The following is an 18,123-nucleotide window of genomic DNA, read 5'->3' as shown; positions in this document are numbered from 1 at the left end:
TAATTGATGCTTGCAAAGCACGTTACCAGCAAATCTTAACATTATATTATATTGACTCTCGGTCATCGCATATTTTTAACACAATATTTTATGGCAAGAGAATTGTGCAAAAAAAAAAAAAAGATAACACAGAGTTCATAACGAGTCTCATTTTTTAAAGAGTTTTCTTAACATTTCTCTATCCAAATTTTCCCAGCAGGCCACCCCTATTAATGAATTCAGAATGATTAATAGACCAAGTCATGGATAAGCAACTCCTCCTTCAATATCTACCTTTCAACTTACTTTAGAATAATAGGATTAGTTTAACGTTAATTTTCGCGCCAACATTATAAAATATTGCGTAAAAAATATGAGGCGGTAAATAATCCATGAAAAGTCCCGCTTTTAAGAGAATCTCTTTATCACTTCTCATGTATACAAAGATACATACTACTATATATGCATATGTATATCAGCATCACCATCATCATTCAATACAAAATTGATTAACAACGATTGATGTTTACCTCTGATCAAGATATAAAATGTGCTGAAACAAATACGAGATGAGCATTGACTTGTAGGTTCACGTTCCATCAACATTTAAGTTGAAATCAATAGGCCAGAAAACAAAGACAACTCATTAGGGCAACTCTACCGTTGTAAAGGCACCCTAGGGTTGAATAGCCTTCAATGAACAGTAACTACCTTAATAAACAGTAATTGTTTTTTACATCTCCACCTCTACACTGAATAGTCATGGCAATAGGCAATAAAATATTAGTATTTTTTTATTTTATAAAATAATACAAAATAATTTTATTTGTAATTTCGGATAAGATTTTTAATCGTTCTCGTTGCTTCACATGTTATTATCCGATAAAACAATTTTTTGTGATAGATTTCGATAAGATATTTATCAAATGCCGTCGTGCCACGTGTCGTTACCTTTTCAGAATCGTTGAGTATAGATTTTCGATAAGATTTTTAACCAATCACATCACGCCATATGTCACAATCTGAAGACAACCTTTGAAGATAAATTTCGATCACATTTTTAACAAATGACGGCATGCCACATGGCATTATCTACAACCTAATCCTTTCTTTTTCTCCATATAACCCACCATCCAGAACCAGAAATCACACACCAAAATCTCTAATATTATTCATAGTTTCTACTTCATTCTTCACCAAAATCAAAATCTCTATCATTATTCATAGTTTATGCTTCCTTCTTACAATGTCTTCTTCTTCAAGGATATTGTGGGAAATCGAGGAGCAAGAGAAAGAATTGTTTAAGCAAGGGGAAGAAATGTTCAATCTCCAGGTGACCCAAAATGAGATGGAAGACGAAGAGGATGAGGAGCGTAGAAGGAGAGATGACAAAGCAAGAAGCCAAAGAGCCTCGCATTCTTGTCGAGTCATCCAAGTTATGGCTCAAATATGCAGGCCCAGCTATTCCGCAAACTTTGATAGAAGCAGACAACGATGAGGTACATATCTTTTGGACGATTATTTTGTCCGTAACTGTGCATTCCCTGATACGTACTTTAGAAGTCGTTTTACAATGGAACGACATTTGTTCAACAAAATCATGATTGCTGTTTGCAACCATGATTCTTACTTTGTGCAAAATAAGGATGTTTTTGGTGTTATAGGTTTCATTTCTAAGCAAAAAAAATACTGCTGCCTTGCGGATGCTTGCATATGGAGCATCTGCATATTGGATCATGAGTATCTTCAACCTAGCTAGTACACAACATAACATCTTCAATAAGCGTCCACTTCGTACCTGCATCATTAGTCATTTTGTTGGAAAAAAATTGAATTGAAACTTTAAGAGAAAGATAGGAATATGGTTGAAAGTAGTTGAGAAATGTGAAATTGTGGTGTAAGGTAGAAGATAATGAGAAGGTATTTATGAAAAGTACAATCAAATTTTTTTTTTAATTTTTCAAAAAAAAAAATTTGGATTTTTTATTAATTTTTTACATTTTTTTAAAATTTTTTATTCACATAATTAATCTCTACCGTTGGATTAAAAAAATTTTGAATTCTAACCCTCCAGATTGTGTCACGTGGCACAACGGTAAAATTTCAGATTTTTTTACTTTTTTTTTAGTTGATAAAGGTGAATAACGTGGACCATTGATCTCAAATTCAAAGGTTGAAATTAATGACGGTTTGAATTTTTTTTACCGTTGGAAATCCAACGGTCCATAAAATGTAACCGTTGAAATCCAAAAGACGTGAAGAAGCCACATGACCTCCCCAACGGTAACTTTCAGAAACTGCGCTGCCGGGCCCCACGTCTAAAAATGTGTCGGAGACGCGCCACCACGCGCGCTTAAGTAAACGCGCCTGACGCAAAAAACATAGAAACGTGGCAGACGTCGCCCTAACGTCAGCCTTGTGTCACCTGGCCATCAAGCTCTCAGGCCAGCTACTCGTGTCGAGCCTCTCCCTCGGGCCCTCTTGGGCTCAATCGCCAGCATGGGCAAGACTTGCTTGCTGGGAGGATTTGACCCTGTTTGATCGCCCGTCCATCGGGCTCTAGCATACGCTTGAGCTGCTCTTAAACCAACCTCACCTGCGATGATTTGATATTCGGTGTTGACTATCCACGTCGAATGGCGCTTAATTCATTATAAATTTGCCAAAAGTGAAAAAGAATAAAGATTTTGTAACTCCTGTGTTGAATGAAAGAATCATGATATTTCGGAATTTGATTAATGTGTAAACTACTTTGATTAGCCAATTGCTGTGGCACTTTAATGGCGTAACCATTAGCAGGCGACAGAGTTCTTTGGAGGTTCTTAATTCTATTTCTTCGAAGAGAATGCGGATTTAGCCCAGCCTTGTGCGCTGCAAACGATAACACCAGTTGCTTCCCAATAGTTTGAGACCTTGACCTGCACTGCATGAAAAGTTCCTTTCAATTCAGAAACCAAAAGCCTATGAGTTGAAGCAATGCCATTTTCCTCTGTGCAATAGACATGGAAATTCTTCCATCTCAGAAGTTATCCCCCAAGTCCCAACAACGAAACGGGCAAAAAAAAAAAAAACAGTAGACGGAATGTGAAAACATTTGGTTGCATATTTGGATACATACCGCTTCAATCCCAAATTTATCAGGTGTATCATCAAGGACTCTTGCATTTTCCTCCACAGCAATTATAAGTGGCTGTAATAAAATTAGTATTAGTATAATATTATTACAAGGTAAAAATAGCCATATGACATCAGTCAAATCTGCTTTTAATTTGTGGAATAGGCAAAACTGGGGATAGATTCCAAGTTTATACCTTGTGTCTTTTGCTACGTGCCAAACTAATTAAGAGCGCCATGTCCTCCAAAAGCATCTATAGGAAGGATGACGCTATCAACATCACTTGCAAGTACGCAACCATTCTCCGACTCAGAGTTCTTTACCAAGTGCTGTGGTGCACTACTAAGCCCAGCAAGCACACATAGCAAGAATGTTGTAAGACTTTTAGATGCGATTCTACTGTTTATTAAGTTTTAAAGTTTAAAAAATAGAAAAATAATATAAACTAATAGCGAGACCCCCAAAGAGATTTGTAGGTGTCAAAAATCTTTGGAATGTCCTAAATTAATTTTAGAAAACATGTGGCGCGACTAGAATGACTCAAATTTTGGCTTATAATAAATCTTGTAAATATTTTGGGTGGGAATTGACCAAAATGTTGCAAAACCTTTGGCTATAATTTTATCCTTTATTAGGTCCCGTACTTATTTTTCATGGATTTTTAAAGTTGAAAAGTATAAAAAATAATGTAAACTAATAGTGCGCTCCCAAAGACATTTGTAGGCGTCCGAAGTTTTGGAAATGTCCTAAATTAATTTTTAAAAACATGTGGTGCGAGTAGAATGACTCTAATTTTGACTTATAGTGCATGTTGTAAAAGTTCTTAAAAGATTGGAAAATTGTGGGTTATATATATAACTCACAGTTTTTGTGAAAACTTTTTAGCTTTAGGAAATATTTTGCATCGGAGTTAAGGAAAATATTGCAAAACCTTTGGACATGATCCTCCCGTTAATTAGGTCCCGAAACTATTTTTTATTGATTTTTAATGTTGAAAAATAGAAAAAACATCTTTAAATTTAGGTTTTAAATTGTTGATTTCAAGTGTTTAAATATGAATTATGTTAAATTTTGCATGGAAAAATATATTTTCAAGAACATGAATATGATAGTTTGTTGTTATTGTAAGAGAACTAAAAGGAAAATTAACAAAAAATAAACCGAAAAAATTAATTAAAAAAAATTGAAGGGGGTCGGTACGAAACTAGCGACCTTTTTCCGATATAGTCGCTATTCTATTAAGGACCTTCTTCAGGAAGGATCGGTAGGAAAGTATCGATTCTATCATTTTCTTATTTTTTTTCCTCCTTTTTTATTTTTCCATTGAATTTTTTTTCTTACTATGTTACTTTATTTAGATTCAAATACCTTTAGATTTGGATTTAGATTTATATTCTTGTTTTTGAATTTTTTGACATGAATTATAAGAAATTTTTTTTGAGATCGAGAGAGAGAAGAATAAAAACCCCTTCCAAAAGAGCACTGATATGATATTCTATCATTTCTACCTTTTTTCCCATGTTCCATACGAGTATTGTATCCTAACGCTCATAGCCCGGCCACAAGTTCCGGGACTCTTGAGTAACGCAAAAATTTGCCAACCTCCTCAGCAGCTGACTTTGGGCATAGAGATGGGGTCATGGGGAGGGTGATAAAGCAGGAGCATGCACACCGGGATTTTGGAACTCCCTCACCACTAGATGAATCTGATTCAGGTAAACTACTTGGAAACATACATGAATTTGAAGGAGGAAGAGAAGCAAACAATTATCTAACTCGGAAGAAAAAAAGGATCAAATTAGACCCGGGAAACGGGAAACATACACAATCCTTGAACACTGAGTTGATTGCAGGGCAAGAAAGCATCAAATTAGTACCACAACATAATTTCCTTCATTGAACAGGTATGCACCCAATTTTAAATGAAATCATTTCTCTAACAATATTCGATATTCAAATTATATTTGCGCAAACTCTGATTACATCTTTGATCGCCGGAATTGCTGCGGGAGTTCCTTATTTTTCAAAGTTGTCTATGAATACGTCATATGCTTCATGAAAGCATCGGTGCTACTTTTAACTACTGGTGGATCTTGATGGAGAGGTTCTGCTGTGTAACCGACTATCTATCACTTTGTATCCAGGAATCTCTCGTATCCAGTAGACCTTCTCAATGGACAAGTTTTAAGGGTCTCATCATCACATTGTCCTCATGATCCAAGATCTGCACAAAATGGAACAACAAATCAAAATTACATGTCAAACCCAATGAATATCAACAACTTCACCATATTATTAAGGCTAAATAAAACCTTTCTGGAATAATTAAACAGACGCGAAGACTTGTGAGTTTGGAATCCAAATTGGACTGGTATGGTCAGACACAGTAGGGAGGCAGGCTACCCAACAACATACGACATCGTTTTCTACTGCTCTTTTCCACACAACCATTGGCATATCTCCTCAACCATTCTATTATTTGGTACCCCCGTGAACCTCCAATCCCAAGGACTTATCGGGTGGCTGTCGTCTCCAACTGGAGCCTAGCAGCTCCAGTATCTATCTATGACGACCTGCTCGAATCGGGGATTTCCAAGCGCCCATGCGTCAAAATTCTAATTTGTCATCTAACTAGAACACTCATTTTCAAATAAGATATCATATCAAAACTGACGCATATGTGAATTAGATCAGTTAACAAAAATAATATGTTTGCCTCCCGTAGTTGAATTTCATTATATTAGATGAATTTAGAATATGTCGTTTGTACGAAAATCAAATGAAAACACACATTGGTTAAGTGAAACAAATTTATGCGGGTAAAGTTTTTGTGTGAAATACTTACGTGGCAATGGTACACGTAGCCAGGCTCCCCAGTAGGATCGAACTCATACGATGCATTCGAGTGTATGTAAGCAAACCTCAAAAATATCTTTGTCACAGTCCCGTTTCTCATCTTGAAAACGTTCTTCCACCCTTTCTCGTGAGCTGGCACCTCTACAGTTTTGCCGCGTGCATACTTGCTTATTTGGCACTTGACGGCGTCGTTTAGCTTATTCATACAATCTGTAAACTCCTCCACATTCACCAACTCCCTCTGTTCCAATACTACGAACAGTCCCAAGTGAATGTGTAAGGGATGGTTGTCCTCCGTCAGATTGATCACGTTCCACACCTCGCTGGTCCCTGCTTTCACAATCTCCGTCGCCGGTTCCTCGTATGATTTCCCGTTCAAGTAAAGATGTGTCGGCTCATCAATGTTGCTCGTGTACTCGTACATTGCGATGTACCGTGTGCGCGACGAACTCGATATATCAGGGACGGGGTACTGAATTAACCTTGATGGAACGCGTGAAGCGTCTAGCTCTGAATGGTCAGCAATCAAAAACTGCATGACCTTACTGTTCGCATTGTTAACGGGATCGCCCGATGGGTAAGGATACGGTGCACCATTGGCCAGGATTGCCTTGGCATTCTTAGACTTGGAAAAGTCAACCACCACATCTGTGATCTCAGATGGCCCCAGCAAAAAGTCCTTGGTCTCCACCGGTTTCCCAAGGTAAGCCGAATCAGACCCCACGTGGATAAATCTCAGACCGTTGGTGAAGAAGAATTTGAAGAATCTCGCATTGCTGGCGTTGATAATTCGGAACCTGTATTTACGACGTCGTACCTTCAATTGCGGCCATGCCTTCCCGTTCACAATAATCGCGTCACCAAAATATTCCGGCTGCCATTGCGGATGTATGGAGGGATTGTTTCCAGTAGGATTCATGTATATCGAACCGTCAGTGCGAAAGCTCCGATCAAACACGACCAACGTTCGATCAAACTCGCCACTCGGGAGTCGAAGTGGGCCCTCGACTTCTGGATGACGGACAATGTAGGCACCAATCAAGCCAGCGAGGAGGTTGACTCTGGTCAACCCCATGGCGTGATCATGGTACCACAGGTTCCCTGGATGTTGCTGATTGCGGTAACGATATCTTCGGTTGGGCCAAGCGGGCCCGCGGTCTTTGAAGTCGGCAGTGAACCATGCATTTGCGCTTCCATCGCTTTCGGGTTCATGGATGCCGCCGTGGAGGTGCACCACAGTAGGAACGCCCTTGTTTGTAACGGGTAGGGCCGTTGGAATGGTTGGGTCCCAAGGCAGAATGTGTTTTGAAGGGAGGTAATTACTCCACGTCACGAAGGTATCGATTCCCTGGAGGGCTTCGATTGTTGGACCAGGGACCGTCGCTGTGCGCTTGCGTGTACCGTAGGCGAACACTGGTGTCGGCGGAAGGTCTCTGTGGAATCTCTGCACAGAAAATAAAGAAAAATATATAAAGAAATACTTCGGCAAACGAAGGGGTTAAAAATGGATAAAAAATTATTGAAAAAAAGGACCAAAAATGATATATCAGAGTAGATTAGGATTATCTCTCCATTTTTTTCCTTCTTTTTTTTCCTCCTCTTTTATTTGAATGATCACGAATAATATAAAAAATGATATATCAGAATAAATTAGGATTATCTTTCCTTTTTTTTTCTTTTTTTTTTTCTCTTCTCTTATTTGAATGATCACGATTAAATTATATTAACATCTTATATTCATTTTTAATAAAAAAAATATAAGAGGAAATGAGAGAATAGTAATCCTATCGGAATATATGTTGCCGTAACGAGTCCAGCTTTACGGCTGTGGAGATGGAATTGGGTCGGTGACCTTTTTGTGCATAGTAGACCTTTTTTGCAGCTCAGATTGTATTAATTATTTTAATTAAATAAAATAAATATTCATCGAATAATACTAATTAAATTAGTTAAACGTTTAATATTGTATCGAATTAATTTGTATACCGTATAATACATCGGACAATATTTTTTGAAAAATAATTTCACAGAATAATTGCTGTTAAAATGTATATATAAAAAATAAAAACAGAAAATAAATAAAACATCATTACAGAGACAAAATTTAAAAATTAAAAATTAAAGAGGAAGGGAAAAAAACCCAGGTCTCTACCCAGTCTTCATCGTCTTCCCCCACTCATCAAATCCCACCTTCCATACGAACCCACTCATCGATTCACCAACTAAAATAAAAATCCCAGATTGAATATTTTCAATGGTAATAAACCAACAGGCTACTTGTCGGAGCTCGGCTCCCTTCCTCGTCAGAGCCCAGATCGGAAGAATTCGAATCATCGTCTTCCTTGTTCAACCCATGTAAGGTTTTGTTGTCACTTGTCAAAGATCGAAGGCGAACGGAGGAGGTGGGAGGTGTGTGTGTGTGTGTGTGTGTGTGTGTGTGTAAGGAGGAGGGAGGAACAGAGATAGAAAGGAAGAAGAAGGTGAAGATGAACATGGGATCCAGACAAGAGAGAGCAGGCGATGTGAGAGAGTGGAAGGAGAGTGCTGCAAGAGAAGGAGAGGGACGAAGTGAGCGAGAGAGGGACGGAGTAAGCGAGAGACATTCTCCCGACTAATTATACAAAGGTTGGTTGGGATAATTAAGCGGGTGGGAGGTGTATAAAATAAATGGGCCGGATTTAATAATTCCGTGCTTCTTTAATAGAAAGCTTACTAAATATCCGTTTCGTACTATTAATACTGTCCGATGATTTTATATGACGTGTCAAATGAGATCTTAAATTAGTACTTTGTCCGATATTACAAATAATAAAAATAAAGTCTTATCTACTAAGTATAATTGAGTGTATAAATTTTAAAATGCTACTATACTCGATTTTGTTTCTAAATCTTTTAAGTACTAGTCATGAAATAGAACAAGAAGTATGTGGGTATAGAATAAGAAGGATGAGTACATTATTCCACGCAGACTCAGTCCAGCCTAATTGTTATCCTAGAAATTATCAAAACCAAAGGCAAAACAAAAGAATTTTGATATAAAATATTGAGCGAATATATGCGAATTGTTGCTTACCCATTTTTTCATGTACATGCCAATCTTCAATGATTTGGGTTTGGGAACACCATTGACTACATCAAAGCCTTTGAGAAGGGGCATATGGGGAAGTTCATCCACAAACATCTGCAGCCTGGTCAGATTTACAAGCTGCTCTTCCGCCCATGAAGTCTTCAAAAGCAACCCCAGAAAAGCTATTAAAAACACCAAAACTCTCTGCGCCCTAATCATCTCCCTCTCTGGTTTAGCTATGGTTGCATGCAAGAGAGAGAGAGAGAGAGAGAGAGAGAAAGAGAGAGAGGTGCTTATTGGAAAAGTAATTTTCTGAGTCGGTGTTCCGCGGAAAGGAAGAGGTTGAGAGTTGAGAGCTGAGAGCTGAGAGTTGAGAGACTTTGGTGTTTTAGAGGCTTAAAAGTAAAGAAAGTTGAGTTTGTGTGGCAAATAAGAAGAGTATAAAAGTCTTCGCAAGGTTTATCTGGAAAGTTTCTCTTTTCAGATGTAAAACTCTTACTCTGATTTTTACACTTTTCAAACGAAATACATAAACAACACAAAATTAATAACGTGAAACACATGTGATCGTTGAGCTTCACATGCGATTAACCTGTTTGGACAGCGTTTTCTTGTTTGAAAATGTGCGATTCGTCGGACTCGGAATATATTGGAAAAATAGAAGGAAAGGAGAAAGCATTTCGCTAATTTGGTTAGTTTGGATACGATTTTAAAGAGAGAAATGGAAAAATTGGTTAAAAGGTTAAAGAAAACACGGCATTTCCTTGTAGGTCCCTGCCTCCCCTTTAGATTCTCCTTTCCCCATTCATTTTTGTCCATGTCTGACCTAAAAAGTATCATCACTGTCCACTCTTAATTTCTTACAAGTAGAAAATAATATTTCTCTCTTTTTTGTGAATTTTTTACTTGTTAATAACTAAATTTGGGAACTGTTATTAACATTTTAAAAATTTTATTATATACTTTTCACAAATGTATTTTTCTTTTTAATTATAGAAAGTGTAGAGTTTTAAATTAAACTTTTGAAGTACTGATAACAATTTCTCAACTTATTCACTAAAAATGTGAACACCTTGCGTAATAGTAATAAATAGAATAGTTACTTATTATTACATTCCAGTGATATTCCTATTTACTTGTAAGTGAGAGGTTTAAGTTCGAATCTCACCAAAGGTAAATTTGAACCACATTACTGCTTACTCGAACCATATTATTGTTTGCCCATTGAGAGGCTTAACCTATTTCCCCACCCTATAGTGTAGCGAATTTGAACCACATTACTGCTTGCTCGAACCACATAATTACTTGCTCATTGTGAGATTACTTCTATATCTTATAATATAGACAATATCATTTATTAAAAAAAAAAGTAATAAATCGAATATAAAGTAAAACTTGAATTTGAATCAATCAAATATGGTCATGTAATTTAGTGGTTCAATCCGATACTTCTATAAAAATTAAAATTTTTGCAGTAGTTTCCTTTCGGGTTCATTTCTTTACATCACAAATGCAATGCATGGTGTTCAATATATAATAAAAATTAATACTTCAGTAATTACTTTTTAATTTTGTCCACTAATATTTTAACATACGATGCATCGTAAGTATTGGAGCCTTAATTACTGACCTTTTTAGTTGTATTACGTTTTTTTCAATCAAATCAAATGATGTATTTTGCATGAAGATGATGACGACCAAGGCAAAGAGACCCTAAAGAATACATGTTGATAATCTTGTTTAGGATGTTCGGGTTAGTTCTTTTACCATATAAAGATGATTTTTTTTGTCTAATATCCTAGTTGCTAGGATGGTGGATCTCCACACTTGCATCCCGAGTTTGAAAATCTTCTTTTAAATTATTGTAATAATCTTGAACTCTATCCCTCTTTTTAATAATAACATTTTTTTTAAATAAATAAATAATAATAATCAGAGTGCAATGCACTGCCCCTTGGAAGTAAAACAGGAAAAATGAAAAAAATTATGCTATTTGTTTGAGGCAATTCAATAAGAATAACAACAATGTTGATATGAAATTTGAATAAGTAACCAAAAGAGATTCTGTAAAATAATGAATTATAGATATACAAGGATTTGCATTGCATACGATTTTATGAATAATTTTGGCAAGTAATTTTACACACTTGTTTGAAAACAGTAAAAACTTTTCAAAGTTCCAGTAGTGTCTGATATTTCTAGGATGGTCAGACATTGACTACCGTGGGAGAGATGAAGCCACATATTGCACAACAAGGGACCAATAATTTGGCCCAAGTCAGGTGATAGTACTTGTTTGTTTTCACTTGTTTCAATTTCGAATCATCCATCCTCCCCCCACCTACGAAGTAGAAAACCATCACATCACCCCAAAAAGTCTTCCCACTTCTCCCTTTGGAACAAATCTGAATAGGCCGCTCTCACACTTGATGCATTACTTTGTATGTGTCACTTTGTATTCAGAAGTTTCTCCTACCCAGTAGACCTTCTCAAAGGACACTTTTTAAGGTCTGCGCGCAAAATAGAACAAATTAAAATTACACGTCAAACCCAATGAGTATTAACAATTTCACCATATTATTAAGACTAATTCAACAACATTTTTGAAATAATTAAACAGGCACGACCATTTGTGAATTTGAACTTTTTCATATTGTTGATCTTTTTCTTCAAGGTTATAGATCTCGACTTCATTTATGTTCTCCGTGCTCTCTATGTTTGGATTTTTGTCAGTGAGAACGTAGGCAACTATGAGAAGATTGATATAGAAAATGATTTTTTCCTTCCTCCTCTTGAAATGAGCTCCTTTGAAAACAGAATGGCATATTGAGAACTCCAATATAGTCGAACGGCTTGTTAGTTACAGGTTCCATGAAGTTGAATCTCCTTAAAATTGTTAGAAAACTACGAAGAAATTATGATAAAGATTACAATAAAGTAATATCTTCTAAGAAGCACGTAGATAATTAGACTTAGGCATGGGTATCTCCCTCTTTTTAAGGAGATTCAAGCCTATTGCGGTTTGACAAAGTCCACGAACGGGTTCAGCAGTATATCCTTTGCCTTATCCCCACCAAGATTCAACAACCCTACTGAATTGTTGTGTGACTTAAATCTATCTGCACAAAGGGAATAGTCCAAGACTCCACCACAAGAACACCCTTCTTTAACCAATAAGTAAAAACGGAAAGATGGAGGAATGGTAGAATAATTGTTGAAAAAGAAAATTGGGTAGTGAAATAATGAATAAAATTATGTTGGAGAAAATGCTACTAATTATAGATTTATTATCACCCTTAGTGAATAGAGTAATAAACACAAATAAACAAGACAAAAGTTACAAGAGTTACATAAAATGACAACCATTTTATTTTCTCATTAACAACACATAATGACAATTATAATTGATTTATTTTATTTTAAAAATGCACCAACACTTTTAACTACTAGTGGCTCTCGTTGGAGAGATTTTGTTGTGTAACCGACTATATATCACTTTGTATTCGGTAAACCTTCTCAACGGACAAGTTTCAAGGGTCTCATCATCACATTATCCTCGTGATCCAAGATCTGCACAAAATAGAACAACAAATTAAAATTACACGTCAAACCCTATGCATGTTAACAATTTCACCATATTATGAAGGCTAATTAATATACTTACGTGGCAATGGTAAACGTAGCCAGGTTCACCAGTAGGATCGAACTCATACGATGCATTCGAGTGTATGTAAGCCAACCTCAACAGTATCTTTGTCACAGTCCCGGGTCTTATCTTGAAAACGTTCTTCCACCCTTTCTCGTGAGCTGGCACCTCTACAGTTTTGCCACGTGCATACCTGCTTATTTGGCACTTGACGGCGTCGTTCAGCTTATTCATGCAATCTTTAAACTTCTCCTCATTCACCAACTCCCGCTGTTCGAATACAACGAACAGTCCCAAGTGAATGTGTAACGGATGATTGTCCTCCGTCAGATTGATCACGTTCCACACCTCGCTGGTCCCTGCTTTCACAATCTCCGTCGCCGGTGCGTCGAAAGGTTTCGCGTTCAAATAAAGATGTGTCGGCTCACCAGTGTCGCTCTCGTACTCGTACATTGTGATGTATCGTGTGCGCGATGCGCTCGATAGATCAGGGACGGGGTACTGAATTAACGTTGACGGAACGCGCGATGTGTCTAGCTCTGGATGGTCAGCAATCAAAAACTGCATGACCTTACCGTTGGCATCGTTAACGGGATCACCGGATGGGTAAGGATACGGTGCATCATTGGCTAGGGTAACATTGGCATTCTTAGACATCGAAAAGTCAACCACCACGTCTGTGATCTCAGATGGCCCCAGCAAAAAGTCCTTGGTCTCCACCGGGTTCCCAAGGTAAGCCGAATCAGACCCCACGTGGATAAATCCCAGACCATTGGTGAAGAAGAATTTGAAGAATCTCGCATTGCTGGCGTTGATAATTCGGAACCTGTATTTACGACGTCGTACCTTCAATTGCGGCCACGCCTTCCCATTCACTATAATTGCGTCACCAAAATATTCCGGCTGCCATTGCGGGTGTATGGAGGGATTGTCTCCACTAGAATTCATGTATATCGAACCGTTGGTGCGAAAGCTCCGATCAAACACAACCAGCGTTCGATCAAATTCGCCACTCGGGAGTCGAAGCGGGCCCTCGACTTCTGGTTGACAGACAATGTAGGCCCCGATCAAGCCAGCAAGGAGGTTGACTCTGGTCAACCCCATGGCGTGATCATGGTACCACAGGTTCCCGGGTTGTTGCTGATTGCGGTATCGATATGTTTGCTGGGTCCAAGCGGGCCCACGGTCTTTGAACTCGGCGGTGAACCATGCCTTTGCGCTTCCATCGCTTGCCGGTTCATGGATGCCGCCGTGGAGGTGCACCACAGTAGGGACGCCCTTCTTACTAGCGGGTATGGCCGTTGGAATGGTCGGGTCCCAAGGCAGAATGTGTTCTGAAGGGAGGTAATTACTCCACGTCACGAAGGTATCGATTCCCTGGAGGGCTTCGATTGTTGGACCAGGGACTGTTGCTGTGCGCTCACTTGTACCGTAGGCAAACACTGGTGTCGCCGGAAGGTCTCTGTGGAATCTCTGCAACGAAAATTATAAAATAAAAAATTACTTGGGAAAACAAAGGGGTCAAGAATTGATAAAATAAGAGGGGGAAATGACCAGAAAAGCGACATCGGAATATATGTTGCTGTCCAGCTTTTCAACCGTGCATATGGAATGGGGTTGGTGAACTTTTGTGCATATTAAATTATTACCTGGTCCGACCTTAGAAAAACATAATTAAAATGGATAATATTAGAGAATCTAAATTTTTAAACTAAATTTTGTAAATTAAGTAATATGAAAATTGATGGTTGAATTATCTGTTTATTAATATACTTATTACTTATTGGTGACACATCGTTTGATTTACAAATTTAATTTCTTTAATATTTTTTAATTAAAATCATTATTTGTTTTGTTAGCAAAGCTGACTGTTGGCTTGGTAAGCGTAAAATATTATATTTGAATTTTTTAAATGACGAGTTTGAAAGACTAAACATATTCGTTATGTAACTTGTATTCGAAAAATTAGATTTAATAATAACATAGGTAATCAAAATTATGGGTAATTATGTCAAATAATTAGACTTTAGGATGTAACAAGCGAGTTGAGATCCTCTCCAAATTTCACAAATTAGAGGCAAATTATTAAAAAAAATCCGGACCACATTGAATCATGCAGTCTTCATTTACCTATTTCACAGTTTTCACTTGCCCCCTCATGCAAAATAATAGCTCGGATCTCCCTCTTGAAAGGTTCGAATTTTTTGGTCTTTGAGTTCTGGACAATAAGATTTGGAGAAGGTCTCAACTCGTAACAAGCAACACATGAATGACTTTCGGATGTATCGTGCATACCCACTGAAATTACCTATTAGTTTTGCGTCCATTCGTTATTTATGTTTTTTAATCGTGTCAATCATTTATTTCGTCACATAACTTGTCATGAAATAGAACGAAAGAAACAAAAATACGTGGATATACAACAAGGATGGGTAAATTATTCCCCGCAAACTCCGTCTAGCCTAATTGTTATGCTAGAAATTATCTAAACCTTTTAAACGGTAGGAAAGAGGCAAAACAATAAAATTTTGAAATAAAATAAAGGGTTTTTTATTGACACCTCATAAATGGTTGATTACACCCCATTTAAAATTTTAATACTGAATTAATAAAATGTAGAAATGAAATGACTATTTAGGCCTAAAATTTAAGACTTTGATTTCTTAATAAACCCCACAAATCCAACGTGAGATCAAAATTACACCCCAAAAATATTTTTCTTGGAGCTCTTAAATTAACTTTACTCTCAGACTTCCTTTTTTTTTTTTTTTTTTCTTCTAACTGTAGCTGATTCACAGTTTGACACGAAACATGAAATTTGGTGCTAGGATTACCAATTACTACCATGTAAATATTAACAATAGAAAGTTTGATGGGGTAAATGTTTTGCCACATCCACTGCAAAATATCTGCTCATTAGAGAAAGACAATATGTATTCATGCCAGATTTATAGGGCCGGACTTTTCCCAGGACTTTTACTCTTATATATGAATGAACATAGATATGTACTTATACCCACTACTATAGTTTTGAAGCAGAGTCGTGGAAGAAGGGTTGTGGCAGTTCTGCAGGTTGCGTCGTAGAGAAAATTTTTGTTTTTTTTTTATTTTTCATATTTATGTGGGAGTGGAGTATGAGGGTATATTTAGTAAGTGTGGGGTGTGTTTAGTATATGAGGTTTAGTTAACAATTTGTGGGGTATTAATAAAACAATCCTAAAATAAAATATATATTTAGCAAATAAATGCGAATTGTTGCTTACCCATGTTTTCATGTACATGCCAATCTTCAAGGTCTTGGGTTTGGGAACACCATTGACAACATCAAAGCCTTTCAGTAGAGGCATATCGGGAAGTTCATCCACAAACATCTGCAACCTGGTCACATTTACAAGCTGATCTTCCGCCCATGAAGTCTCCAAAAGCACCCCCATAAAAGCTATTAGCAACACCAAAACTCCCTGCACAGTAACCATCTCTCTCTGGTTTAGCTATGGTTGCATGCGAGAGAGAGAGAGAGAGATCAGAGAGAGGTGCTTATTGGAAAAGTGATTTTGCTGAGTCGGTGTTTTGCGGAAAGGAAGAGGGTCAGAGAGAGACTTTAGTGTTTTACAGGTTAAAAGACTGAACAGTGTTTTCTTGGTTGAAAGTGTTGGATTCGTCGGACTTGGATATATATAATGGAAAAAGGGCAGAAAGAGGGAAAGTAATTGGCTACGCGGTTTGTTTAGAAATGATTTTAAAGAGAGAAATGAAAAAATTGGTTAAAAGGCTAAAGAATACACAGCAATTCTTTCTAGGTCCCTCCATCCCCTGGATCCTGCATTCTGCCATATGGATGAAATGGAAGTAGAATCTTTGTATTTTTCATTGACCTAAAAAAATATAGTTATGTTGTTACCACTTCATTGTCTTTCTCTCTGCTCACTTTTTGATTTTTTTTTTTTTTTAACAAACGATCGTATCTACACTAAAGAGTGGAAGAATGGGTTAAGTCTCATAATGGGCAAGTACTAATATGGTTCAAATTCATCTTCGACGAGAATCGAACCTAAAACATCTCACTTACAAATAAAAAGGAATACCACTAGACCAAAGCAATAAGTGGCTTAAAAGATATATAATAATAATATGTTAGGCGCAAAAAGACAATAGGTGTAACATCCCACATCGCTCAGGGGAGTGGATCCTATAAGCCTTATATGTATTTTTCCATCTCTACCTAGCAAGAGGCCTTTTGGGAGCTCACTGGCTTCGGAGTTCATCGGAACTCCGAAGTTAAGCGAGTTTGTGCGAGAGCAATCACAAGATGGGTGACCCACTGGGAAGTTGCTCGTGAGTTCCCAGCAATAAAACCGTGAGGGCGTGGTTGGGGCCCAAAACGGACAACACAGTGCTACCGTAGAGTCGAGCCGGGATGTGACAATTTGGTATCAGAGCCAATCCCTGGGTGGAAGTGTGCCGAGGAGGACGTCGGGCTCGGGTGGATTGTAACATCCCACATCACCCAAGGGAGTGGATCTTGTAAGCCTTATATGTATATTCTCATCTCTACCTAGCATGAGGCCTTTTGGGAACTCACTGACTTCGAAGTTCATCAAAACTCCAAAGTTAAACGAGTTCGCGCGAGAGCAATCCCAAGATGGGTGACTCACTGGGAAGTTGCTCGTGAACTCCCATAAACAAAACCATGAGGGCGTGGTCGAGGCCCAAAGCGGACAATATCGTGCTACGGCAGAGTCGAGCCCTGGCCGGGATGTGAGTTGCTCGTGAGTTCCCAGAAACAAAACCGTGAGGGCGTGGTCGGGGCCCAAAGCGAACAATATCATGTTACGGATTGTCACATCCTGACCTGGGCCCCACCACATCCCCGACTCGACTCCATGATAGCATGATATTATCCCCTTTAGGCCCTGACCACGCCCTCATGGTTTTGTTTCTAGGAACTCACGAGCAACTTCCCAAGAGGTCACCCATCCTAGGATTGCTCTAGCCCAAACTCGCTTAACTTCGGAGTTCCTACAAAACCCGAAGCCAGTGAGCTCCCAAAAGGCCTCGTGTTAGGTAGAGATGAGAATATACATATAAGGCTTACAGGATCCACTCCCCTGGGCAATGTGAGATGTTACAATTTAGTATCAGAACCACTCTGTCGTATGGTGTGAGTGTGCCGACGAGGTCATCAGGCCCTAAGGGGATGGATTGTAACATCTCACATCGACCAACGGAGAGGCAGTGATGTGCCTTATATGTACATGCCCACCTCCATATAGCACAAGATCTTTTGGGAGTTCACTGGCTTCGGGTTCAGTAGAAACTCCGAAGTTAAGCGAGTTCGCGCGAAAACAATCCTATGATGGGTGACCCATTAAGAAGTTCTCGTGTGAATTCCTAGAAACAAAACCGTGAGGGCATGGTAAGGGCCTAAAGCGGATAATATCGTGCTACGGTGGAGTCAAG

At 38.1% G+C, this 18,123-nt stretch overlaps 2 protein-coding genes across 3 annotated transcripts; both read right to left on the bottom strand.

Moving 5' to 3' along the window:
• Positions 1–4,915: 4,915 nt before the first annotated feature.
• On the bottom strand, positions 4,916–9,621 carry LOC137737068 (multicopper oxidase LPR2-like). 2 transcript variants are annotated; one of them, XM_068476421.1, is made up of 4 exons: positions 9,024–9,621; positions 5,940–7,394; positions 5,274–5,318; positions 4,916–5,242 (listed from the first exon to the last, which is right to left on the bottom strand). In XM_068476421.1, the coding sequence occupies exons 1-4, from the start codon at positions 9,234–9,236 to the stop codon at positions 5,171–5,173; spliced, it is 1,785 nt and encodes a 594-aa protein (XP_068332522.1). In that variant the 5' UTR covers positions 9,237–9,621; the 3' UTR covers positions 4,916–5,170. The 2 variants fall into 2 exon arrangements, with proteins under 2 accessions (XP_068332522.1, XP_068332521.1); XM_068476420.1 differs by having other exon boundaries at positions 4,916–5,318; positions 9,024–9,610.
• A 2,696-nt stretch (positions 9,622–12,317) lies between these two features.
• LOC137735911 (multicopper oxidase LPR1-like) lies at positions 12,318–16,139 on the bottom strand. The gene is made up of 3 exons (XM_068475262.1): positions 15,927–16,139; positions 12,682–14,136; positions 12,318–12,587 (listed from the first exon to the last, which is right to left on the bottom strand). The coding sequence occupies exons 1-3, from the start codon at positions 16,137–16,139 to the stop codon at positions 12,534–12,536; spliced, it is 1,722 nt and encodes a 573-aa protein (XP_068331363.1). The 3' UTR covers positions 12,318–12,533.
• Between the last annotated feature and the right edge of the window lie 1,984 nt (positions 16,140–18,123).

The sequence above is a fragment of the Pyrus communis genome, chromosome 6 (genome assembly GCF_963583255.1).
Source record: "Pyrus communis chromosome 6, drPyrComm1.1, whole genome shotgun sequence".
NCBI classification, from domain to species: Eukaryota; Viridiplantae; Streptophyta; class Magnoliopsida; order Rosales; family Rosaceae; genus Pyrus; species Pyrus communis.
The sequence above is the reverse complement of the archived record's forward strand: the minus strand, read 5'-3'. Positions and strand labels throughout refer to the sequence as shown.

What these genes read in the sequence shown, in the direction of transcription:
- LOC137737068 (XM_068476421.1), bottom strand. Translation starts at nt 9,236, where the DNA reads ATGATTAGGGCGCAGAGAGTTTTGGTGTTTTTAATAGCTTTTCTGGGG. An exon ending in GCTACGTGTACCATTGCCAC is followed by an intron (nt 5,319 to 5,939) that starts GTAAGTATTTCA and finishes CATTTTGTGCAG; the next exon opens with ATCTTGGATCATGAGGACAA. An exon ending in TGATGAGACCCTTAAAACTT is followed by an intron (nt 5,243 to 5,273) that starts GTCCATTGAGAA and finishes TGGATACGAGAG; the next exon opens with ATTCCTGGATACAAAGTGAT.
- LOC137735911 (XM_068475262.1), bottom strand. Translation starts at nt 16,139, where the DNA reads ATGGTTACTGTGCAGGGAGTTTTGGTGTTGCTAATAGCTTTTATGGGG. An exon ending in GCATGTACATGAAAACATGG is followed by an intron (nt 14,137 to 15,926) that starts GTAAGCAACAAT and finishes TTTTCGTTGCAG; the next exon opens with AGATTCCACAGAGACCTTCC. An exon ending in GCTACGTTTACCATTGCCAC is followed by an intron (nt 12,588 to 12,681) that starts GTAAGTATATTA and finishes TATTTTGTGCAG; the next exon opens with ATCTTGGATCACGAGGATAA.